We start from the raw sequence: 27,109 nt of genomic DNA on the forward strand, positions 1-27,109 counted from the left end.
CCCCAACAAAAGAAAGAGCGACTGCAAATCCTTTCATTTGGCCCTGGAGCATGCATCATCCAGGCCTAGTCTTGCCAGTAGTATTAAAGGCTATCTATTCAGCCTACAACACAGAAGAATAGGGGCCATGGATGTCTATCTGCATGTGCACAGACAGGTATCTTCACAGAGGCATTTAAAAAGTCACATGTGTTTTCATCAGATCCTGAATAATCTGAGTTATGTTTCTCTAGAGTCAGTTTACAATCCAGCTGAGGAGTGGTAAGAGAACTGTGTAACATCCATGAGTTGTAAAAGTCCAGAACAGTAGTCATATAGCTGTATGCTCAGTGTCACAGTAGCCAACATCTCAAAAATAAATAGTAAAAAATGGTCATAGAAGGCAGTTGTATATAAGCACCAACAACTAAACTGTTTTGCATACACAATACAAATCATGCAGGCAGGAAACCTCACTTATGTCTCTGTGCATGCAGCTTTCTAGCTACAAACATCAATATCAATATACCAATAAATCAGATGTGGGTTTTTTTCCTATGCTGACAAATAACTGAAATTACTTGAAGCACTCAGGCAGAAATTTTACACATGGACATTATCTTTAAGTCTTCAGATGGTTCCCTCCAGAAAATCCTGTGTTAAGATACATCAGTGCCTATAGAGAACTGCAGGTGAATATCCTTTTTCCTGTACCCATACACTTTGGTGTGCCCTTTATAAGGGTGACTTAGGAAAGGCACCACTGACTGCCACTGCTAGCTTGTTCACCAGGAGTGAAGCTAGCACAGCATCTGTCATGGTTTTGTTTGCTTGTTAGTTTGTTTAAAATGGACTTTTCATTCCACCGTTTTTCAATAAAAAGTGGACTATATATAAATTTCGGTGTCCAGTAGCCCTCAAAAAAGGCAGCTTTAGAAAGGATGTACTTCCAGGATTTTATTGGTCCTCACACTGGGATTAAATGAAACTTTATCTTTTGAAGTCGTCACTGGAATGTTAGGGTTGCTGCCAAATTGAGGATGTTAACCCTGCCTTATGAAATTTAATGCTTTGTCAGGAAGGCAACAGTGCACAGCAGACAAGTAAAGCAGTACTAACTCTTGAATTTCTAATTGTAAAAAAAAGAGTGATGCAAACCTAGATGTATTTCGTATGAGGGCTCTGCCATTGCTTGTTTCTTCACACCAGAAGAATATATGTCAGGAGTGTGTCATGTTGAATATTTTCAGTTTTCTATTACAGAGATTTTACAGTTTCAATTCTAAGCTCCCCTTCAGTTCCACAAATAAAATGATTAGCATGATATTTGAATTATTCTTACAGATATTAAAAAAAAAAAAAAAAAAGAAAACAGAAAGTTGAAATTGCATTGGAAGGACGGGGAACATGCAATTGGCCAAAACATCATGTTACTTCACAGTGAGAGATAATCAAAATTATTTTGAGACAGGTAGCAAAATCAGCATTATCCACACATACATCCACAGCATCTGATTTCATTTAACTACACATATGTTTAAGTCTGTCTGGAGGCCAACTCTGCCAAACCTCCAAGGATTTAGTTTTCTTGTACTGTGAATTTCTAATAAAAATTATTTAATTTTAATAATAATCTATTGCAGTAAAATGAGAGTCATTTATTACCCTGTATTGTCTGTTATGTGTGAAGATGTACAGCTTGCCAGAATTTACAGCTCTGCAACTGTATAATTAATCTCTTGCAAACTCACAAAGCAAGTTTCTCACATAGACATATATCTCAAATAGAAACATAAAGTACATTATGCATCAATACATAAAAATTTAATGTGGCAGCAGATCAGAAAATAATATGCAAAAAAAATTTTGCTACATAAAATAGAGATTTAATTCTTATTTGTCGTCTTCACTAAGTCAACCTGTTATCCACCTGGCACATGCATCCTAGTCCTGTTAGAACTATATCCACTGAAATAAGAATGTGTTTATACTGTTAGCACCAAAGGAAGAATTTTCTGATTACACACTGAAATTCTCAAACGCTCATCAAGTAAGTAATGTGACCATTTTCCTTTGCTGTTGGGAGGCACCTTATGCAGGGTGGACTTTGGACCTTAAGCAAAGCTTTGTTGGGCTTTTTTTCCCTCTCAAGAGTAAAGTTGCTTAGCAAAAATAATCCAAATTTCACAGCTGTGGAAGTGTGTTTGCACTTTCACTTATCTCTTTAAGTCCACAAATACACAGCTGTTGCTCCTGCCTTGAGGATAAGTGAATGTGGCATGTTTCACTCAAAGAACCCCAGTGAAATTGCATAACAATATACAAGCACATTTTCAGATAGTATTTACAATTCTTAAAACTCTGTGAGAGCAGATAAAGTAACTAGGAACTATTCCCCATGGTCTTCCATCCAAACAACTCATTCCATGTGACAACCAGCTGAAAACGGGGAGCTGCTGATCCTCCCATTACAACAGACAGTGACTTACCTCCTCAGAAAGTAGTGGAAATGCCAAATGAATTCTAAGTGACTTCAGGAAGAAGACTCACACTGATTCAAGTTCACAGCTGAAAAAAAAAAAAAAATGATAAGAGGTTTCAAGATTGCATACCACCATGTTTGTCTTGCTAGCAGATATTTTTGAATGCCCTGGTCTACTTTTATGTAATCTAGTGTAGCAGCATTGCAGAAAAACCTTTGCTATATATTTGTCAAAATTATCTGCAACATGGAGGTGTTCTTCATACACTGTTCTGAAGAATGCAAGTAAGAAGATTACTGAAATATTTGGCAGTAGAGCAAACCAGACAAATATGCACTCTGTTAACAAGGAGCTGTTCATATTTTTCTATTAATATATTTGTTTAAAATATTTAATGACATACCTCCTAATGGGAATGATGTCTCCAGCTCCAAATACAGATATACATGGAGTTGGACTCAATGATCCTTATGGGTCCCTTCCAATTCTAGATATTCTATGATACAAGGTATAAACATGAAAATCAGTTAAGCTTCACCTTGGAGCAATAAGTATTTAACTTTACATGTTACTTGCAGCTGGAATGTTCCAGCAGAAACAAGGGAACTCATGGGTCTCACTGGCACCAGCCACTGTGGCATGGGCCTCTGTGTCACAGGTAAAGGCACAGTTGCACAATCTTCCCTGTCCAAACATGGACTATGAACATCCTTAACTAGCAAGGCATTTTATAACATTTTGTGATACAAGCCAAATGCAGTACTCTGAAAGAAATAACTAGCAGGAGTCAAAGTTAAACTTATTGGGAGTAGTGTTACTGAAAAGGAAAACCATAACTACATGAGTAAGCCTAATTTCCACTTTCACAGGCTAAGCAAATGATAACCTGATTAGTTCTCAGTCTCAGGAGGCTGCTTATCTCTCTATACCTTCAGCTTCTATTGTCAGCATTTTATTCTCCATGATTTTAGTTGACACACTTTTCAGTCTTCTCTTTTGAAACCTTACTTAAGGATTAAAAACTATGTTTATCTAATATAAAAATGCCACTTTCACACTTAAACCCACTGATTTTAAATGGAAATTAAAATGTTGTAATTTATTCTTTCACATTAATAGTCAATAGAAAAATACAATCCTATTCTTGAGTGTTCAATTCCCTACAACACAGATGTACAGCCTACAAAAAAAAAGGAAAACTTGGGACAAGTCTTCCTCTACCAGGGAGACAGGCAGGACTTGACCAGCTATGTATGGGCACCTAGTACTGTTAGGTGTGCTCTGGGGTCTGTGAAACACTGGCACAGGTTGCCCGGATCACCATCCCATGACACATTTGAGGTCAGCTTGGATGGTGCTCAGAGCAACCTGATCTACTTGATCCTGCTCATTTCAGTGGGCTTGGACTAGATGATTTCCAAAGGTCTCTTCCAGCCCAAACAATTCTGTAATCCTTAAGGTCCCTTCCAACCTAAATCCTTCTATTATCCTACGATCCAGTTCTTGCTATCTGTATAGATAATATACCTGAATCAGAATAGACAAGATTTTTTCTTTTTTAAAGCAATAACTGGATTAGATCTTGGAAGTGTACATATATATACAGCTATATACATGCATATGTAGACATACAAATTGTACATATGATTTCTATAGTTAGTTGGTCACAATATGAGAATATCTAATATACTCTGGCATGGGATATGGCACATCTAGAATAGCGTTTACTCATTAGAATACTAGCTAACTTAGAATAAGGAAGCTAATTTTAATCCTATTTCTAACACTAGTATTGTAGAGTTATCTTTAATTTACTGTGGCAACATACAGCTGTTAGTGCAACCAAGAAGAAACATTTCTAGAAATGTTGCATAACACTACAGACCTTAGAAAAAATGCATACCGTTTCTTTTTTCCACAAGGCTGATGAGATGCTGCATAATATTAAAAAACAAAAGAAAATAGAGGGTGGATACTCATTCTTGATCTAAGAAGGAAAGAGTAGCTCTCAATACCCATGTGGGCAGGAGCTGCTTTCCCAATGCTTTCTTTCTTTCATGGAGAAAAGAATCTGAAGTTTTATGCTCTTTCTCTCCTCTGGGACTGAAGGAGGCATGGAAATGGTCTGCATCATTCAGTGGCCCCACTGTTTCACTCACATAGATTTAACTTGACAGTAAGTGACCACTTCAGAGCAGAACCTTATTTGAGTGAACTGCTCTGAGAGTATCTGTATTTATAAAATGGTGCTCTTTTTTGGCTCTATTTTATTTGGCATTCCAAAGAGCAACAGTGAAAAATAAATAAGCCCATCTTCCATTCCAATTTCATAATGTAGAACACATAGACGGCATATTATAGTGGTCTTTCAGAGCAGTCATGTTCCTAAAACACAGTCTCCCTCCCTCTTTCATGAAGAAACCTGCCACCTCCGTCTCAGCAACTTACCCTCTTCTGCCAAAAGGGTAATATTTATGCACAGAGATTTCTTTCCATTATGTTTTAAGCTAATTGGGGAATGGTTCTTTACAGGACTAAAACTTTGTCTTAATGATCCTTGTGGGTCTCTTCTAACTTGGCATATTCTGTGAGTCTGTGTGATTCTGTAACTTGGAAAACCACTGCAGACTCAGAGATTGCAATGTTTTATGTCAGGCATATGTCTTGAAATATTTCAGCAAAATTCCCTTGTGTACCTCTATAGTGTGATAGCTTTTAAGCATGGACCAATCTGCCCTGAGTCCTGTGCAGACACTGGAGTACTCGCCCCTGCAACATTCATTAATTACTGTGTTGGTTCCTAAATGCTTTCAACAGGTGAAGGGACCTGAGTGTCATAGAGTATTATTTGCAAGTTGAAGATACGCAAACCAGTGGTCTTTGATGCTTTTGGTCCTTGTCCTCGAGTACACTGCAGTTCTGCAGTCAGCAGTGCCAAGTCAGACTGAGCTGAATCCTCCTTTTCCCCTTGAACACTGTCAGCACCCAGAGCCAGAATCCTTACTCAGCTCTTACAGCTGAACTGGGGGCCTCATGGTCTCAGGTAGGGCTAAAGATGGGTGTTTATTGAGAATTTATGAGTATTCCCTTCTATTGACTCTGCGTCTACATCTTTGTTCTTGCAGATTTTTGCAGGGAGGTAAGGAGGATCCAAAGTACTCTATGTAATTTACTTAATGTAATTTTTTTAAACAGTGGGGATAACACTACTGGTTCCGTTGGTTTGGTTGTGTGTGAATTAATTGTGTTAGAGTAAAAATCACATTTTAAAGTTTAAAAAAATCTAGATTTGAATGACAAGCTTTGTGCTGGATGTTTTGCTTGAACAACAAACAGCTCTCAACTAATTGGTTTTTATTTCAAAATATATAATTTGCCTTTGACTTAGTTATTAATGTAAACTGATGCTTTAAAAGCAATTAAGAACCAGTTGCTAATTGGGTGGAAAAAACCCTTCTGATAACAGGCTTCGGCCAAAAGAGATGTTTACAAAAATTTCTTTCTAGTGTATGGAAAGAAAGTCACATGAAGAAAGCATTATTAAATGAGTCTTAAAACTGCTCACAGCATAGTAAGAGGTGATTTGGATGAGAGGGAAGGCAGAATCCAGACCTGGAAATGTTTATTTATTGTTGTAGTTCTACTTACCTCAGTGATTATACCCATAAATAGATAATAATATAGGCAAATCTTCACATCAAACTCAACAAGAACATTTCACTGCACTTCCTATTTAAAACCTTCAGTTAAGGACAAGGAAAGAAATTAATTTGATAGTAGATCTTTCTTCAAAGAATTACATAAGTGTAATTTTGTATATAGTTAGGTGGAAATTACAGTGCGTATTGCTTATATTCAGAAACTGGAATGTGAGCTGAGCAGGATGAAGAGTGATACTACAAAACAGAAATAAAGTCATTTTGATAAAATGGATTAATAAATTCCCTTTGTCTTGAAGTTTAAAACTAAAATGTAACATGTTCCATTCAGCAAGAATGAATTATCCCTTATCTTATTTTACACCACTAGGGATAAGATCACTTGATGGATCATATAACAAATGCATGCCATTTAGTAGTATGCCAGGAAATGGCACAGCATTTATTTTTTTCCCCCACCAATTCACAGCCACTGAATATGTGATTTATATGTTTGATATAAGTTCAAAAATTTAAGAAAGTGCTTTGCTGATTTTCTTGATATGATCTGTCAGCTGATAGTCTCTGTGTGGGAAGTTTCATCTAAGTTCCAATGTAGCTTTTCTATCTCCAGGAAAAAAGCTGCAAACAATTTGGTTCCTTCAATATAGTTGTGTCTGTGAAGAAGGAAAGAAACACAATGAAGACTTGTCGGGCTGTCCTGCTCTTAAAATTAGGAGCGTAGTCCAGTGAAGTTTTATGAGTCTTCAGAGGAATCTGCAATGTTGGTTATATGTTTCAATACTGAAATGTTTCAATATTTCAATACTGAATTGTTCAATGTTTCAATACTGAAAATTACCCAGTACACAGAAGTGCTGGACATCTTTTAATTTGATACTCCTCTGGATTTACTTCAGAAAACTTTTTCCAGGTTTACATACCCAAATTGGTATTACCTGTAGCAAGCAGCATTGAGGCTTTAATGAGGGGAGACAAAAAGTAATTTGAGAATTATTGTGACAAGTTTAAGCTATTTTTAATATAATTATGCTAGTTTTTGTACCTGGATGATAAATTAATCTTTATAGCCATTTATACTGAAAACCACCAAAATCCTCACATAACCATGAGTATCTGTGACTGGCGCACTTCAAAACAGATGCTGTGATAGAAGAGTGCCCATTCACACCATCATCTTTCAGACCAGAGGCAAATTTCATTGCTAGAGAAATTAAAATTGCCAGTGCAATGAATTTAAGGACTGAGTAGACACCCAGAGAAAAGTGTATAATGGTATGGATTAGTCTAGGAATTTTGCTTAGCACAGCAACTAGTGTGCTGGAGATAGTAGGGCTGCCCAATGCACAGCAAAGCTTCCCATCTGGGCATGCTCATTCATGGGCACCAAGGGACTTCAATTTTCCCCCTTCTCTAATAGTAGAAAAAGAAAATGAAAGAAACCTCTTATTTTCTCGTTCTGGGAATGCTCCCCATCATCAGCCGCTCCAATTGGAAGAATCGTCACACTTTTCTGTGTCACAGTCTGAAACATTCTGGCAACAGGAATTGTTGAACCATCACAGATGAAATCTGGATCTTCTCCAAAAACTGAAATACATGGGAAAAATTAATTAATAAATAGGTGTAATCCAGGTGATTTTTTATGCTATCATAGATTTAAGCAAAGAGCTGATACTAAGAGCTTCTGAGTAGAAATGGGTTTGAGTGTGTAGCCAATTGATGTCACAAATCAGCTCTGCTTCATAAACCTCTGGTTTCGTATCAATACAAAAATAAATAAATGAGACTTTTTGGCTACTCCTGTAAAGCATATCAAAATTTAACTAGGTATAGAAGATGCTGATGAGTTATTCTGTCAGAATCAATGAGATTTATAAGAGTAAGAGGCTGCAGCACTGAATTGGGAAATCTGTTTTGCCCTATTGTTGAGCACCAATATCCCTGAACACTTACAGACACACTAACAACTGGGGAAGAAAAAAAAAAAAAAAGGAAAAAAGGATCACACCTGGTTTTATTGCCCTTCTTGCTGCTTTATATAGTAGATCATTAGCATCAGCAAGCCAGGGCTTTGCACCCAAAGGCATGGACACTTTCAGTTTGTTTGGACTGTTCCTCTTGGAAAAGACACCCTCCAAGTGTTCCACCACCTGTAGGCAAAATACTTTTCAAAAAAGCTTTCATCTTGCAACTCAAGCTTATACCCACATTCCTCCTTCTCTTGGAAAGAACTAAGTGCTAAAAACATTCTGTTTACTACAAGTCTAGGTTTGTAAGGTAATAAGAGAGACTTAGTTTACACAATAGTGGCCAAAGAAAAGATTTGTCTCTTACCTGTTCTTTCACAACCAAAAGGTCCATGTGGGGGACATGATGGATTGAGAATTTGCCAATTACTTTTGCTGGAATGACTGTTTTAATGCCTGGTTCATGGAAAGATCCTACAATCCTATGAATAGAGAGAGAGGGGTAATATCATAGGTGTAGGAGTATTTCTTCCTTAAAAAAAAAAAAAATTCAAAATGTAAGAGATTGATATAAACAAGCCCCAATTTATATAAACAAGCTTTTTCCATCTTAAAATTGTATTTGAAGACCTGTATTTTAAAGGTATTTGATTTTTTTATTTAAACCCATGCATGTGTATTTTCATTTAAAAAATACTACTACTTTCAGTCATAAAAAGATTTGGATGGTAACGGTTTCTCATGAAAAATAAGAAAAATAGAGTATTGTTTCTAAAATCTTCAAAGTAAATTTTCCTAGTGCAAAGTAGTATCAGAACAACTTCTGATCTGACTGCCTTTTTATCCTGAACTTGTCACTAGAAAAACCACAAAGCGAGATACATCCCAGATGATACCAGCGAAGAAATTCTACCAATGAACACTAAAATGCACATAGGAAAGATTATAATTTTCAGTAACTAAGTTTTTCTGGAGAAAATGCAGAGGGGAAACAAAATGTAATTATTATTCTAAGGAAAATAGGAGAAATATATAAATTATAAACTGGTCTTCATGCAGAACCTCAGGGTGCTGCTGCTTTCCTTCAGTTTTACGAGACTAGCCCTTTATCTATACATAAAATTAGCTTAAATTCATCCTCATACAGGTAAAGCATCGAAACTCAGATAGTATAGTTACATTATACTTTTTTTATTACTGATTCTAACATTCTAGCTTTAGGTAATTTGAAAGCTTTCTCACAGAAATAAAAGCATCCATGTTAGCAGAACCTATACCACAATAAATATGTTTGTGATAAAAAATTAATCAACTCCTTTCTCCTAGATGCCACTCTTGTGCAGAGAAATATTTCCAAGCCAGACCTTACCTGCTGTTTTTTTATTTAGGATATAATTTTTAATTGCTGGTAAGGAGAGTCTTGTAGCTTTGGATGCTTTTTATGGCAGGCTTGGCAGACATCAAAATCTGTATTAAATAAAAAAAACACCCAAAACATATCTGCCTAAGACTGCCTCCCATTTTTTCAGAGCTGAATACAACTTCTTTCCTACTATGTAACCTAAATGTAGGCATTTTAATGCATGTTTTATTTGGTTGATTATGCTTAAGGGGGGAGAAGGAGTAGGCAAGGAAGGGAAACTTACACTGTTAGTTTTGCATAATTGTTTTTAATTGATTATTCATATTTCTGATCAATTTCCCCAGATGCAGTGCCTTACATTTTTGGCAGACTAGTTTCATTTACCTTTTACTTCTCAGGGCTCGTTTATTTTATTTTGAGCTTATCATTGACTGAAAATATATTTCAGTTTGGCTTTATATATAAATGCTACAAATAGATTATTTTAATTCCTTCTGCTGAGTATTCATACAAATTTTATATTACCTTGGTGCCATAGAGGAATTTTTTCACACCACAGTTATTTCTATGTTCCTCTAGATCAAATTCAATAGATTAATATAATTTCTTTTCCTCCTCTGTCAGGGCAGCAACACTGTCGTAGATTCCAGGGATCTGAATATAATCTGTGGAATCCACAAGGCTGTCTGCAAAGTAAGATACAGAAATAGGGAACCTATTTCTTCCCCTTGGCAATCATAATACCTTCTCCCTTCTATCTAGCTCTTTACCAAATTAGGAACAACTCTTTGCATATGTCAAGTTGCTTCCCCTAACTTGATATATTTGCATATTTATTAAGAAAACCATTGAGCTGCTGTTTGTATGTAGTGTGTGATGTGTCAGCTCAGCTTCTGACATGGAAACATCATCCTACTGGGATACAAAGCAGCATTAAAAAGTCAGGTTTTGCTATGTGTGCATGTATTAAAGTTGCCTGTAATCCTTAAATGTTCTTAATTTATGTGTAACTGACATCAGCTTAACATGTCTGAAGTCCTGGCCTTACTGGGGACATTCCCTTCCTCAGCTGCCGCCACCATAGCTGTGTTGAGGTTTGGAAATCTGGGGATGTTGCTTCCATGAGACTTGCCTTACAAGAGTTAAACACGGCCCTGCCCTTCATTAGGCTGATATGGGCAGCTCCCCCCCGCTGCTCCTGGGCAGTGATGTGTGTTCTTACCCAGCAGTGGCTCATGAATGATGCCTCCAAAAGTTCCAGAGTGAATCAGGTCCTTGCTGCCACACCCAACCTGTACCAAAACCACTGGTTACTTGTAAACACTCGCTACCTTACTCTTCTGTGAGTTTTTGTTTTCCACAGTGACTGGTGGTACCATTTTTTTAAACAAGATCACAAATAAACAGTAAATGATTTTTTTTTTTTCTGATCCTTAAATGGAAAATATCATGTCAGGAACAATCTGCTTTGGCAGAGAAGATGGAGCTCTGTTGTCAACCACCAAGAGAGAGAAATTCAGCTGTCCGTAGCACTCACAGATTTGAGAGCAAGGGTCCCCCTCCACTCCGTCTTTTGCTTCAGTAAGATTAAAGACATCATACATTAAACATTTGCATATTATTACTGTTTCTAACACTGGAGAATAAATTCTTCAAGTTGTCTACCCTTTTTATTTAATGCAAAATCTTCTCTAAAAAAGGCAAAAAAATAATCTTGTTTGATATTAAGAATATATGTCCAATCTTAATTCAAGATTGAAACAAATAAAAATTTATAACTCTCTTGAATAACAAGTCGTTAGAATAGAGGCATTTGAGTTATTAAATGGGTTGTTTTTCCAGACACATTTTCATACTTGAGTTTATCATAAAATATTTTCCTGCAAAGAACTTGTTTATTCTTCTCAAAACCTCATTACAGCTAACTGTCTACTAGCAGGGAGAGATCATTTTTGATGTTTTAATAGCATCATTTTTCTTAGCCAAGACTTAGAAGAATTGAATCAAGACTGCCAAGGCTCTTTCAGTTTAAAAAAAAATCATTCTTTTTCAGACATAAAGGTTAATGCAGATTTTTCTTTAGTTCTCAAGTTCTTTAATCTTCTCTCTGAATTCCTTTTATGCTTGCTTCATCAGGAAGCATTTCAGATGAGAAATTTCTGCTCTTTATTTCACAGTAGCTCACATTACCAGCTAAATATAGCATGTTGGCTACAGTGGACTTTTATTTACACCTGCCAATGTTTACAAAAATTTTGTGTGGCTTTTAAACACAGAGATCCAACCAAACTGAGTCCCTTTAGGCTGATTTATTGTACTAAGCAGTATCTTCTGCAAAAGGGCAGAGCAGCAGAATTATGGTTTTAGAGAGAGTTGGAAAGGCAGGTGTAGGGATTGGTGGCCACAAGAACAGAGTTGATGTGCAGAGGGGAGGATGAGAAGAGACTAGCAGAGTGGCAGGAGAGTAATGAGATAGGAAAGGGATCAAGGGAAGAAATGACTGAAGAGAAGTTATTGGAAGTAAATAAGGCTAATGGAACTGAAATGAGGAGGTAAATCTGCAGAAGACAAAAGGGATGCAGAAGAAAGCTCTGTACTTGTAAATATTAAGCTTTCCTTCAGTCTTTCTCTGCGTGCAGACGTGAGTACAGCTACATCACTGCTGTCTGTCAGAGGCTCTGTTGGAATGAATTTGTGTCCTTGAGCTCCACTAAGAAGCAGGCATTTCCCTGACTCCCATAGGTAAGGGCAGGCTTCTTGTTGCTGAGCCACAGGTTCTCTGAAATTACAATATAATCAACATCAGAGAAAAAAGCCCTGGTTTTCTTCATCATCTCTAGCTCCAAGGATCCTGCTTCTTCCATGCTTTCAATTACAAACTTGAAGTTCACTGGCGCAGCCTACATAAAAATTAGAAAAGTTTGAGTAAGAAACAAGCATTTAATTTTTTTTTTCCAAAAAGCTTTAAAATTAAGAGCAGACTGGCTTGCTGTACAAATTGTGTTAGGATAAGAAAGATGATGGATGAGTGCATAGGATATATAGCTTGCTACATTAGAGAAGCCAGTGACAGACACATATAGGCTCCCAGAAAAACTTGTTCTTTTCCTCATGTTTTTATCTACTTTTCATTTTTAAAGGACAATGTGATGTCTTTTTTTCTTCTTTGTGCTTTCAGAAAACTTGCTGAAATATCTCATTAAATGGACGTTCTGTCAGTGCTATTCAATATTCTAAATGCTTTGGAAATTCTAACTGTCTAATAGCAATTGCATTTCCAAAGAAAATTTCCTGCCTCTTACATTCCACTGTTACTGCCCATGTGGGAGCCACTGGCTGTGGTTTTCCCAATGTTGTCTATCAACAGACTTACATGGTGATAAAGAATGTCGCCAGTGACTCTACTCTTATTTATCTTTTTAACACTCCTATTTATCTTTTTAACACTGATGAATTTGCAAGGCTGCTGGTTGATAATGATGCATTTCCAAAAATAATTAGGAGAACTTTTATTATGGAATAGTGGGAGTTGAAAATGCTGACACACCCCATACGGGACATAAATTTCAACTTAGTTTCCTGTTGAAATTCATTTTCTCATTAGAGGTTTTAGGATCTTTTCTCTTTTGATTTGATGCTCAGATTAAAGACAAGAACGAATATGTAAAATAAAATGAACTTGCATCATGGATGGGTTCACTGATAGATCATCAGCTGGCCACAGAAATTTTAGAAACAAACTGTTAATGAATATTATTTGATGGTCTGTGCTGTTTTCTAAAAAAAGGCTTCAAATGACAAAAAATCCTTTCTGCTTGTTTGTTAAAATGTCAAGATAGCTATTAATGATTTGAAAAAACTAGAAAGATGTCAAACCCATAACCATATCCACTTACAACAACTACTCTTTAGGCAAATAATGTGTGTTTTCTAGGGTTTAAGAGAGACCAAGGTCAATTCAGTACTATGGATGCAAGAAAAACATGTTTTCCAGAAGGCTGTAAGGGGACTTTAAAAAAATCAAGACTTAATGCTCAGTTTGTGCCATAACGTCATACAAGAGACAGAAAACTTTCTCATCACACTACCAGGATATGTAATGCAAACTCAGCTTAAAGGATGTTAGTTAACAAGCCTAAAATATATTTTTGGTTTACTTTTACTTTGTGGGTAAGACTACTCCAAAATTATTAAATTATTTGAAGATGGCTATGTTGGTCATTGTAGTAATTTAGGGGCAAATGTCTGACCTCAGAAATCTGTCAGATTCTGAGTGATTGGTTGCATTCACCAAATTTGAATTTGGTGAATGCACCATTCAAAGTATTTGCTTTGATAAATCTGATCTGTTGGTGACATAACAGCCCATTCTGGATGAACATTTTTAGATGCTTATTCTCTTCACACAGATATATAAATTGCAGGTATCTTGTAGACAGAGAAAACCAAAGATCAGCAAATATGAGTCTTCACCAGCATTCTGTAATGTCTACTATTTTATCATTTTAAAAGCTCTCAAGAGAGCAGAACAATTATCAGAGCTGTGTAATGTATGTAATACATATTGAATGCTTCCCTGTGAGTTTTTCTCTGCAGGGCAATGGTAGCAAGACTGTATTTACATTGCAGACAGACTGTATGAAACAGAAATGCTCAAAGACAAACTCTTACTGGAGTGGGACTAGTGCCCTAAGTGTTGCATCAGAAATAGTTAATATTTCAAATTGTATATAGTCTGTCTGCTGGGACAGAGAGGTATGATCTTACTCAGGAATGTAAATACATATAATAAAAAATAACAACAAATAATAATAAATAGCAAAAATTAGCAATAATAATAAAGAAGTCATCATTGATACCTACTAATTTCACAGCTCTTAAATGTTTCCACTGTATTTATCCAGGCTAGGACTGGTCCCTTATTGTCTGTTGCTCCACACCCATAGAGGTTTCCTTAAAAAGAAAAGAGGAAAGTTTTTAAGAAACCTTTGAATTTTCCCTCATCACTTCAATGTAATTGGCAAATTTGAGTTGCCACAGAAGCTTTAGTGATGGAGCGAAAAAGCGTCAAAAGTGTCAGGATTTCACTGGCTCATTTTAAATAAGGTGATGAGTGTTCAGGTGCTTCCCAAGGGACTGATACACTTTTTGTCCCACTCTTTCCTTCCTTTTATATGCATAATTTTGTTGTTTCTGCTACATGCCAATTTTTGAGCTTCACATTTCTTCTCAGGAGCTGTTTGTTCATACCAGATATGCCTGGAGGGTTTGCACAATATGCATCATTCAGACCAGGTAACAAGCAGCAAAAACCTTACAGATAAATGCCATGGCAGAAATATGAAGTTACAAGTCTAAGTATTTAATTTCTTTTTCGACTGCACATCATGTACAGCTATCACTGTACATGAACTGAACTCTATGCCTGTGTATAAACTTCTGTAGCAATCCCCACTGGATATACATTGGAATAAGGTAGAAGAATTATGCCAGTAAGGCTGTTGGGAATTGATCCCAGATAATGAGAAAGGGCAACTAAGTGGTTATAACCTGAGAATCAGGATTTCTGAGGTCTTACTTATCTGCTGGCCCTCTATCCATTGTTTTTGTTCCTTCAGTCAGCTAGCTGTGCTGGAAGGATAATTACATTAAGAGGTTCTCACATTCTTCCACCACAAATGCTAATATTTACACACCAAATATTAGGCAGTCACTGATGGATCTCACTAGTCACAGAACAGTCATCAAAGCTGAAAGCTGCTGGACATGTCCCAAAGATTTCCACAGAAGTCCTCATGCTTTGGTTAAGTAGACGGGAACCCTTCTCCCACTCAGAACCTCAGTCATGTATTCAAATAATGGTACAAAACTTATGAGAAGATCGATTTCAGTCAGTGTGTAGGGGTCAGTGTTCCAGCCAACTTCCTTCTTGGCAGGCTGCAAATCCACATGACTGTAGAAACATGCAGTGGGGTTTTGTGGGTCCTTCCCCAGTTCTCCAAGAATCACAGAAGGCAGTGAGAGGACTCGGCCATCAGGCAGCTGTGGAGAAAGGGTAGAAAAAGGCAACTAAGGAAAACCAAACCTTCTAAAACTTACAAATGGGCAAAAAAATCTGGAATTCTCAGTATTGAAAATACTTCTACACTCAATTGACTTTGATTTGATTAGGTGCACAAATCTGGGTGAATCCAGTTCTAACCTATTCAGAGAAACTAAGATCTTTCTCCTCAACCGTTTATTTCCTGCTGGACTTTGTAGAAGTCTTCAAACATTTTACTGTCATAAATGTCCTCCTCACTAAGCTCTCACTTCCCAGCACTGTAGAAGACAGAGGTAACCTTGTGCTGTGGACTCTGTTGGGACACTGAAATAGTCAAAAGCCACACAAATTAATGTGGGGTTTTATTTCACCACAGACAGTGGGCAGGAGGCCTGTAAGTTCAAACATAGAATCTGAAAAAATTGTTGCTGGCAGGAGGAAGCAGCTATGTCAGACTGTCTTAAAAACAGGTTAGGGTTAATCCTCTAATGTGTCTCTGTGCAGAACAGAGCTCCACATGGCCCAATTGCATTCTCTGCAACTGTCAAATGACACAAACTGAAATACTGAAGTGTTGCTGTACTTCAGGAGCCTTGTGCTAAGAGTCAGAATCCTCACCAAAAGCAGCAGAGGAAAGAAAAGAGAATCACTATTACTGAGCTTTTGAATTCCTGTTAGATTAGGAATGTAACAGCCCAGGACAGGAAAGAGCCCATGGCTACAGTAAGGTAAGTTAATTAGAGACTGAGGTTTTTCAGAGATTAATTCTTTCCTATTGCTTTCCAACAATGAAAAAAAATAGTTTGGATCTTTTGTCAAAAGCTCTGAAAACCGAAGATGATGCTCTAGGTAGCTAACCCTTTCTGTCTGACAACACTTTCCTTATAAGAGCAACCTCCCTCATTAAGTAAGTTCAGTGACAAATGATCCATTAGTTCTCATGCTTCATTAGAGACAAAAATTTTAAAATGAGCCCCAGTAAAAAAGCTCAGCCCTTTTACTTTTGCAAACTTCTTCCCTCCAGTTAAAAGCATCAAACTCCCTTCTATGCACAGAACATCAATTTGCATTTGGATTGCCTGTGTGGTTCCCAGTGTGCTCTCAGCTCTCAGACCTGATTTCAGCATGTATCATGCAGGCACAGAACTATTGATAAATTTGTCACCAGCTTTCAAAAAATAACAATATGTCATAACATACATGTACATAGCACTGAATGCAATAGGTAGACCTATGGGTAGATATGAGGTTTTAAGTCCAAGAATCAGATAAGCACCTGATGCGACCCCAGGTTTACTAAATTAACAGTGGCTCCCAGTGTTGCAAGTCTGTCTGCTGCCAGTGCCATCATTCACATTACTTCTTTCCTCACGTGTTTGAACAGAATTGCTTTCCACAGCCACCCATTCCTTCAGACCCTGCAAAGGAAGAAATGTGCAATTAGGTGACCCAGAATGTTGTTGTCCTTGGCCCTTGTATCAGAAATCTCATACTGGAAGATTATTTCCTCTCTGTATCATCACAGCATTATCACGGATGCAATAAGCTTTCAGGATAGAGAAGAATCACTTAGGCGTCTCCCCAGGGTTGAGATTCCTGATTTTCTAAACAGGGAGGTTGCTCACATTTAGGCATTCACATTGTCAATCCTGGATCTAAAATCCAGTGGAAAATGAGGTAGACTAGATGCTGACTAGTTTACATTATAGAAATTGCATTATGTACAACTTACCTTGGTGATTCTCATGAGGATTCAGAAGTGCTCATGGATTCAAAGCATAACTGATACTGAAATTTATGTTTCTGTCTTTTCACAGAGCTAACAAAAATGAAAGCACAAACCAGCATGGGACCAAGATTCCTCTCCTTGTGAAGATCAAACCTACAAACATCAGTTCTGAAGCACAGAGAGTGAGCATCCTATCTGGCTAGCATGCCCCATGCAAGTGCATTTTGGCCTAGTGAAGCCTCTATCTGAACACACTCAAAGGATGTTCACAACCCTCTCTTTTGTGGAAGTCCATGCAAGTCCCTCCTTCATCCCACAGGTCCCCAGCAGTCTGGCCTCTTACAACCTTGCTGTGTGATGTGCATATTGCACTCCTGATGCCAGACCTGAAACTCTGCTCATTACCTTTGTGATGGGTACTCCTGCCAGCGGAGCCCAGGCCTCTGGGGCACCATTATTTCACTGCAATATAGCTCCTACCTTGATGAAATCACTTTGATGTGCATCAACGTACTGGAAGATCTCCATCTCCAGTGCTGAAGAGGATGAGGAGGACATTACTGCCTTAGAGAGCAGCACAGGGCTGAAATGGATGCTATCTGAAATTTAAGGATAAAGTTCAACATTACAGACATCCTGCAATATACATTTCTTTTCAGCACTAGAAAGCAGAGACATTCACAATGTGCTGAACTTATTTAAGTCTCGTTTAATCTCCTCAAGCCAGGTGAAAGTATACTCATTTTATCACATAAAAATTTCAATTGATTCATAGTCAAGTTGCTGAAAGGAAAATTGAAAAAAATGACCAAAAGAGTGAATATCTTTATTGTCAGCTTTATAAATAACTCAGGGGCAACATTTTCTAAAGAAACATTTTTGCATCCGTTTTTCAGTATACAAGCATCAAATTGTATGTTCTGGGAAGACAACCCTGGGGCAAGACTTGCAGACACCAACAGCCTAGAGGACTCATCTTTCTTTTTCTTCATTTCAAGAATCATAGAATATCCTGAAATTGAAGTGATCCACACAGACCTTTGAGTCCAGGTCCTGGGCCTGCACAGCACAATTCCAAGAATGCCACCATGTGCCTGAGAGCATTGTTGTCCTCAACTCTGTCAGTCTTCCTGCTGTGACCATTTCCCTGGGGAGCCTTCCAGTGCCCAGCCACTCTCTGGGTGAAGAACCTTTTCCTGATATCCTGCCTAAACCTCTCCTGACTCAACTTCAGGCCATTCCCTCAGGTCCTGTCACTGGTGACCACAGAGAAGAGGTCAATGCCTGCCCCTCCTCTTCCGCTCATGAGGAAGTTGTAACTGCAATGAGGTTTCCCTTCAGTCTCCTCTTCTCCCGGCTGAACAGACCAAGTGCCCTCAGCTGCTCCTCATACGGCTTCTCCTCAAGGCCCTTCACCATCTTCACAGTCCTCCTTTGGATGCTCTGTAATGGCTTAATATCTTTCTTAAATTGTGGCACCCAGAACTTTCCCCAGCACTCGAGGTGAGGCCACTCCTGTGCAAAACAGAGCAGAATCCCCTCCCTTGCCCAGATGGTGATGCTGCACCCCAGGACATGATTTTCCCCCGAGACTGCCAGAAGAAGGCAGAAAAATGGATTCACTGACAGACATTCCATATTTTACATGAATAAGGGAAAACAAGCATGACTGTTTTTCGAATATTCGAATATTTTCGAATACTGGGGAGTATTCGAAAACAAATAGCTTTTGTGGTTGATTAAGAGCAGTGACACTACTGAAACACTTGATAAGTGCAGAATTCATTTACTACCTGCAAACCTCTCTGCCATTTTTTTTTCTTTTGACAAGATAAGGTTTTAAAGTGTGTTTGTCTTATTCCTCCAGTTTTCCTTTCATGTTTGCTTGAAGCAGTTGCTGTAGTGTCTTGAATTGGTATTAGCAGAGTAATCCTTGGATGACTAAATACTTTGTTGGGCTAAATTCAGAGCAGCTGCTGTATCAGGCTGTGATAGGATGGACCTCAAGGTCAAAACCCAATGCTCTTCTGAAGATATTCTGTAATGGTAACAAAAGGTATAGTTGCAGATCTATTCATAACTCCTTAACTTTGATGCATTGCTAAGATGATAGGCTATGGTAATATTAATAATTTCAATTATGTTTCTCTGACAGAGAAGGAAGATTGAAAACTCAAGCATGATGAACAAGATGAGACAAACATTGTTCACTTTGGCTGGAGAGCCTGGCTGTATGAAGGATGGGCCCCATTTTCCAACCTTCCCACAGAAGCAAGGTTACAAGGTTTGCTTCACTTCCTGAAGCTTTGAGAAGGACTCTCACAGTAGATATAGTTCCCAGCGTCCAGTTCCTGACATCTCTTTACACTGGAAACACTGGTATTGAAAGAGACCAAATGCTGATTTTGCAGGGGAGTGAAGAAGCAAAGCATTGTTTTGGAGAAGACTTGTTAACCAAGCCAAGAAAGTCCAAATTTGGAGGTGTTTTTTAGGATGGAGAGATTAAATTTAGCCATATTATTTAAATACATAAATATTTTAAAATATTAAACCCCAACCTTGAGTGATGGTCAAAGTACTATTTTCTTCTCACATTGTTTTCTCCATAAAACAAGAAACCCTACCTCCAAGAGGTGGATCTAATCAACAATGCCCTTCAAATATATTCATCACTGCAGCAGCAATTTGTCCTAAAGCAAAAGTGATTATTACAGAAATTTTTGAAGTAAACATGGAAAAAATCTGGACACGTTAGATGAGATAAAGCCACTTCTGGGATTTAGCAACAAAGACATGGTAGAGAATGAGGTTTTGATAATTTAGGTTACAGTTGCCTTTGGATTCAGCTTCTGCAGGTAAGGCTTAAGAACAGGAATTCTGCAACAAGCACCCTAAACTTAAAACTCCCGTTCTGGCTATTTCTTCCAGCATTGGACTGTGAAAGTGGCTGCAAATATTTGTGAGCTGAAGCCCATTTTACAGATGGCAATAGGAAGTCAGAGTGTGGAGCATGGTCAGGAGGACTTCCAGGCTGCACAGGACAGAGGAGAGAAGACCATGAGCCTCAGACTGGGGTGGTGGTAACAGGACCCTGAGTTTCCTGGCATGGACAAGACAATGGCATTTGCTGAGGCAGTGCCTGGGCAGATACAGGAGGGCATCTGAGCCAAGACATTGCAGATCACATTCAAAAGGGGCTCAGGGTTCTTGGAGATGATCAGCATTAGGTAAAAGCTGAGCACAGAGGATATACATTGTTTTCTTCTCTTTTTGACACTGTGCACTTTTGGGGGACCAGGCAATGGCTCTGCTTGTGCTGTGTTGCTGAGTCTCACTGTAGCCAGCATTGTGTCCCAGGAGAGCAAAGTTTACCTTCAGGCTGGTGCTTTTGACTAATAAAGTGTATTCCACCTGGGAGCTGGGTCTCACAGAGGGGAGCTGGTTCCCACATGAGCCTAGGAGAGGATGGGACCATAATGGGTGTGTTTGTCAGGGGCTCTAGAAAAGTGCAAGGCACTGCACCCCCAGGAGAAAGTGATAGGAATAGGAATGGTACAGGAAGCATTAATCTGAAAGTGGGATGAAACCTAGTTTTGCCATGGTCAAGACATCCCAGGATTTCAATCAGCTGTTCATCTACAGAGACATCAGGGCCATTATCTTCCTTTACCATGAAGCTGGCTGGATGCCTCAGTTTGACATTTATTTCACTCATTTTTCTACCTTGTAATTTCCAAACCTCAATTTGGAAAACATTTACAACAAGGCCACTAAATGCACCCCTTCATTTAACCTTACTGTAGAAAACTAGACAGGCTTCTCAGGTTCACTTACGTAAAAAATAGATCTTTTGGTTATGCCATGCTTGAACAAGATCATAGCAGAGGCTGGAACACAGCTGCTAGAAGCACCAAGCTCATGCAATGGGTTTAAATATCAGTGGCTCCATCACATATGACTTCCTCTCCCTCTAATCAAATCTTTGATATTGCTGTATTCTATGCATTTTCATACTAAAAAAAAATTAGTATATATATATATATAAAAGTCACCTTATGGTCACTTGAATAAATACATGACTTGAATAAATACATACCTTTTAATGTTGGAAGCACAAAAAGACTGAGTGGTTTTACAGAGGATGTGTGCTTCGGTGCTGACATCTTTCTCTTTTTGTCTCAGTTACGTGCAAATGACCTGGAAAGAGGCAGACAAGAGACATAGGTCTTTGTCATGTTTCATTCGCATTTAACTGTTTAAGAAAATGAAACAAGGAAGCTAAAATGCTGTGAAGGGAAAAAAAAAAAAAAAACCAAACAAAAAAACAACAAACCAAGCAAAATATCCTAGGGAAATTTGGAATTATTCTGTGATATTTTTGAAACAGACCAAACTTCAAGAAAAGATCATAAAATATCACAAAAATACTCTCATTAAAGTAAGGAAGAGTGGCAAAGATTGGAAAATTAATGTAAGGAGATAGAAAGTAGCAGAGTACACAAAATATAAATAATTCAAACAAGAAATTAGGTAAAGCTATGTTTTCCTGTAGTAGAAGGAGGGAGGGAGGGGAGTAGCTGGTGGAACTTCATATTAATGTACTACTAACACACAAAGTGTTGTTCAGGAGCATTTGGATAGCAACTGGAAGAGCTCATGTCAAAAAAAGTCAGTTTAATAAAGCTGTAGAAAGATTTCAGGCAAGGCTAAAATATCTCAGTGTCATGAGGAGGGGAAAATTATTTGAAAGAATGATACATTCAGGGGCGGGTAGAAAACAAAGACTTCAGTGTTCAATGTCAAGTGTATTTTATTTGATGTCATTTAAAGGAGCAGTTGCTGCTCTATTGAAAAATGTAGTATGCCTATTTTTAGAAATAATGCATGGCACTCAGTTATGCTCTTTCTCTTCCTTTGTTCCTTAGTAGTAAGAACATTTTTGTCTCACTTCCTCTCATGTCGTTAAGCACTGTTAAAAGAAAACTTAGTGTTTTTCTTTGGTGATTTAACAAGAAATCCAAGTTGATTCTTTAACTAGGATGATTCTTTGTTGAAATATCAACTAAACTTACAAACATCTGAGAAGTAGCTCCTGAACAGTCTTTGAAGGCCTCCTTGTCTCTCCTGAAGCGTGTACTTCATGCACTTCCCTCTCTGCGACACAGCATTTCAGGTGGGTGCAGGGAGGAGGGTGCCAGTGAAAACTGAACACTGCGTTGCAAACACCCCAGAGAAAAACAGTCAGGACTCATCTGGTTTGCAAATAACAAAGTACATTTGACATTAAAGGAGATAAAGATGTTTATGGCAGTCGGAACTAATTTACCTAATCAATGGTGGACTCCATTGAAAGGAACATTCTCTCTAAGCAATCACTAACAAGGAAGGTAACTGAGATAATAGGTTTATTTTTTAACTTCCTTTAACAATACCCATTGATAAGTAGCATACCTTTGGTAGAAGCAGGCAATCAAGCCACAGTCACCTCTCCAGCTGAGTGAGACCCTTGGAGGAGGATGACAGCTTTTGGCATGGCAGTTCTTAAGCCCAGCCCTGACCCCATGCAGCCGCTGTTGTCATGAGGACCAGCAGATACAGAGATCCAGACACCTGCAGGGGAGCAAATGCCAGCTCACAGCACCTGACTGCATTTGAAGATTACTAAATAAGTATCATCCAAATCAAAAGACTGTGTAACAGCAATGAAAATATCTGGTGGGAAGCATAGGCAAGGTCTGCACTTGCAGGCAGGGGACACTGCGACACCCAGTGCTATTTCCAGCAGTCAAAGTGTTGCAATATCAATTGCCCAAATGGTGTTTTGGAGAACGCAATGACCAGCCCTGCCTATGCTCAAGCCAAGTCTTCAGTGAAAAAGGTGAGACGCTGTTTATCAGTTCTGTTTTGCTGTAATACAGATGATATTTCAAAAGAATGTCCTTATCTCTAGGTGCTCTTTGCAGCTGCCTTTGTTGCTGATGATTGGACCCTGAACTGGAAAGGTCTCTTCTTTCACCTGCAGAACAGGGGCATTTTATTTCAATTTTAATGATAAGTTCTGCAGTTAATGAAGAGATAATTTTAAGTTAAAGATTAATTTTGGCCGTAGATGCTCACTTCTCCCTCTCTATCATACCATAATCAAATCAGGATAGCCAAAACAGTAACACATCAAGTCATGAGAAATTATCCTATCTCCTTTTTCCTCCTGGAATTCCAATATCCCAACAGGAAGCCCAGTGCCAGAAAGCACTTTAATATTGCTGATAAGTGTTGCTGCTTTACAGTAGTATGCTGGAGGACTGAGAGAAAATAGGTGGACTGTGCTTTGTCTTGAAAAGTGGGAAAAAAAGGGATACATTTCTGTTAACACAAAGCCCCTCTCCCAGGAAGGAGTATTGCCCTTTGTGCCCAGTGAGGAGAAGTAATTCGCTATTTATCTAAGAAAATTTTCTGCTGATTTGTTTGCAATCAGATAAATGTGGGTATAATAGTATTCTTCCTGGAAAGACAGCTCTGCTGGCTGTTGCTCTTTTCATGGCAAAAAAATGTTCATAGGAAAGAGCTGTGGGATATGCAGTGTTTGTACTTAGATGTGGATAGCCTCAGCATCTTCTTGCTGCCACATCTTTCACAGCAGAAAGGAGAACTGCGGGACATGTAGTAGATTTAAGGTGCTTGTATCTACATACAAAATTCTACCCTTAAAGTCCGCTGCCCATTTTGAAAGAACCTCTATTGACATGGTCAAATTCAGTAATAAGCGTAATAAGTAATAAGGGTTGTCCAGGACCTGTCTCAGAGCCTTACAAAGACCTTTCATTTTTTTAAGTACTTGTTCTTCACTTGATTAATGTGTAAAACCTCATTTGCAAATGAAATGCAAAATTTTGGGGGGGGATTCAATGTTTGTTTTAGTTTATTTAAAATAATTTTATTTTTGCATTAATCCTGCCTTCATTTATCTTAGTTTTAAGTGTTTCACATTGGAGTTATTCCTGAGTTAGAATAGTACATGTCAGATTAAAAATAGATCTACTGTATCTACTTGATCCATTCAACTATTTGTCTAATTATCACATAATACTACTGAGGAACTATACTACCATGGGGAAAAAAACTATTATTACTTTATAGCTTAGCATTTCATTGTTAATTGTCCTTTATTTTATAACCTATAACTTGTAACAAGGTTTAAGGTCCACAGTATAAGAAACTTGTTTTGTTATGGTCCTTATTCCATTTATGGGATATCATAAACTTTGCCAACATTGTTTAGAAGGATTTTAAATGTAGGCAGGTTTATCTCTTTAATAAAAACACTCTTTGATGGTAGCTTATTAACTACAAGAAATGAAAGAACCAACTCAAATAGTTTAGTTGAATATTCTCTTTGGGATACAGTAAGTATTTAAGCAGGAGGAAATAGACTGATTAAAAGAAAGTAAGAGCAGAACTGAAACAATAGGATAAAGGTAAAGCATCACTGGCTGTTTATCTTGCTATTTGAGAATGTAAACAATCTAGGGCAGAGATGGTCCCCTGCTTTGTGTTTCCATTACTACCTCAGGGCAAAGTGTAGCACTTCAGCAGAATTAGCATGTTTTTATTGTTACCTTAATTAAAAAGGTATTTTAAATAATTACAATCCTAAGTTTGAATGAGCAAATATGTAAGAAAGCAATATGTAAGGAGCAATATTTCATTGACAGAAAAAGGATATGATGGTTTTCAATGCTTCCTGTCACTCTATAAGCAGCTATCTCTAGTTCAAGACAGCTATTTTTCATTTCTTAAAAACGTAGTGCAGAAAAGCCAGAATGTTACTGTCACGTCATAGTCAGTGGTGCCTGGTTATTATTGTAGCTTACTGTCATTTCTCAATATACTCCCTTAATATAACTTATCATTGCATCCCGGAAGTGTTTGCGTGGAATGGAGAGGCCCTTTCACACAATTCCCCAAATCTCCCTTCCCTACAGATATTTCTACTTCCCTGTGCAGTAGCAGCAGCAAGCCTTTCCACCTCTTGGCTCCTTCCCACTTCACACTGCAGTTAGAAGAGTATTTCCCAGGCACCATCCTTCAAGATAACCACAACTGATGCCAAACCACAACTTGAGCAACATTGTCCACTGTGAGAGCTTATCAACAGTGGGGTGAGATTGTGCTGGTAAAGAGGAAAAGATCCCCAAGACCCTGACTTAGGAGTTATTACCTGGATGTCCATAATCACACCTGGGTATGTAAGTGGAAGGAGATTGACTTAGAAAAGGTCCCCTTACCCAGGCAGGAGATTCTTCACAAGGATAGGTGGCTGCAGACTGTCCTCTGTACAGAGCAATGACGCCCAGCACCTTCCAGGAGCAAGGCCACAAAGGTTTGAGGTACTGTGTGAAGGAGGAGCAATAACATGGAGCCCTCTCACCACCTCGTGGCTCATTCAGCAACCTCTCTGTACCCAGGGCTCCAAGCACTCAGGTTTTAAGTGATAAGAGAAACAAACAAGTTCTTGTCCAGTGCCAATTCCAGTACATTGCTCTGAGTTCTGAGATAGCAGACTGTCCTATTTTTCCAAAATCAACATTGTAAATTCATTTGGTTTAATAATTAAGCAATTTTTTTTTCAGATATTAATCACACTGCAATGATGGCAGTGGTTATTTCCACCTTGATATCCTTCAGACAGCTTTTCTCAGCCCAAGTAGCATAGCTGTTGCTCAGGGATGATTAATGGCCTCCTTTCAGGTGAGACTTTTATCCAGCTGATAACTCATAGTCATTTCCAAACAGACACACCAGAGACTGGCTTTTTGGGCTCACAGAGTAAAGCTGACACTAACTGTGCAGCACTTCGTTTATGGAGCTCTTCCAACCACCTCCTCCCACCTTTCTGTGAGGTCCAGGAATTGGCAGGGTCAGGGCACCAGTCACTGAGGTGGTGTCCTTCAAGGCATGGTGTCCTTCCAGGCACACGTCCAGAGCACCACAAAGTTAACTCAGTTTGTCACTTCGCTGACTTCTGCATCTCAGCCAGGTGTCCCAGGAGTGACAGTCTCCCAAGAAAGGCTTAGGAGTGTTTTTCCATTGCAGTCTGCCTGTCATTGAAGTCTCTTTGGGAGAAGGCCAAAGCAAGCTAAGGTTCTTCTCTTGACAAACACAAGCTCTTTTAAGTCTAAATTAAAAAAAAAAAAAGCTTAAATATAAGCTTTCTTAAGCTTAAATATCTGAAAAATAAAAGAACCCACTGTTTATACATATATGACTATATATACACACACTCAAACTAATGTTGCCTCTTGCTAACAGATGTTACAACTGCAAAGCTTTTGTGACTGTGACCTCCTTAAGGAGGAGTGTGAGCTACTTTATAGCACATCTCTTCTGTTGAAATGCCACTGCCTATAACAAGGGTACAGCACCCTCCTCAGCAGCTGAAATGGCCATTGAACCAGGGCTCTGCACCTTGTGCCAGCCATGGGCCTTTCTGTGAAAAATGCAACAGCACCTCAACAAAAACAGATAATTACAAGACTGGAGCATTTGGTTAGACAACTGGTTCCTATCCGGACATCTTAATTAAACACCTGCACCCAGGCACTGAGCCTGCTAACAACCGAGACAGATGCATGACTAGTGGATCAGAATCTTTAACTGAGTTGCTATAAACGTAATTACAACTTCTCTGGAAAGTAGTTCTCTACTCATTCCACTCTTTCCCTACAGACAAGTATTTTTGCTCTCTTTGTTACAGTCTTTTCAAGCAGAGAAGTTTGTCATATATTCAAAGGCCTTTCAACAAAACTATAGCATGTGCTTTGACATGGCTTAAAAGGCAATGATGGCTTTTCATTTTCAGTACTATAGAAAATCAAACATTTAG

At 38.3% G+C, this 27,109-nt stretch overlaps 1 protein-coding gene across 1 annotated transcript; it reads right to left on the reverse strand.

Annotated features, from left to right (window-relative positions):
* On the reverse strand, nucleotides 1-26,381 carry LOC100232073 (beta-Ala-His dipeptidase). The gene is given in 18 exon segments (XM_072924289.1): nucleotides 1-2,547; nucleotides 2,866-6,780; nucleotides 7,567-7,711; nucleotides 8,133-8,274; nucleotides 8,459-8,623; nucleotides 9,980-10,140; nucleotides 10,677-10,739; nucleotides 12,153-12,354; nucleotides 12,828-12,960; nucleotides 14,314-14,408; nucleotides 15,335-15,496; nucleotides 16,774-16,873; nucleotides 16,875-16,915; nucleotides 17,707-17,825; nucleotides 21,323-21,423; nucleotides 22,299-22,437; nucleotides 22,678-22,836; nucleotides 25,512-26,381. Coding segments are annotated over 14 exon segments (1,704 nt in total). The 5' UTR covers nucleotides 21,390-21,423; nucleotides 22,299-22,437; nucleotides 22,678-22,836; nucleotides 25,512-26,381; the 3' UTR covers nucleotides 1-2,547; nucleotides 2,866-6,671.
* Between the last annotated feature and the right edge of the window lie 728 nt (nucleotides 26,382-27,109).

The sequence above is a fragment of the Taeniopygia guttata genome, chromosome 2 (assembly GCF_048771995.1).
Source record: "Taeniopygia guttata chromosome 2, bTaeGut7.mat, whole genome shotgun sequence".
Taxonomy (NCBI): Eukaryota; Metazoa; Chordata; class Aves; order Passeriformes; family Estrildidae; genus Taeniopygia; species Taeniopygia guttata.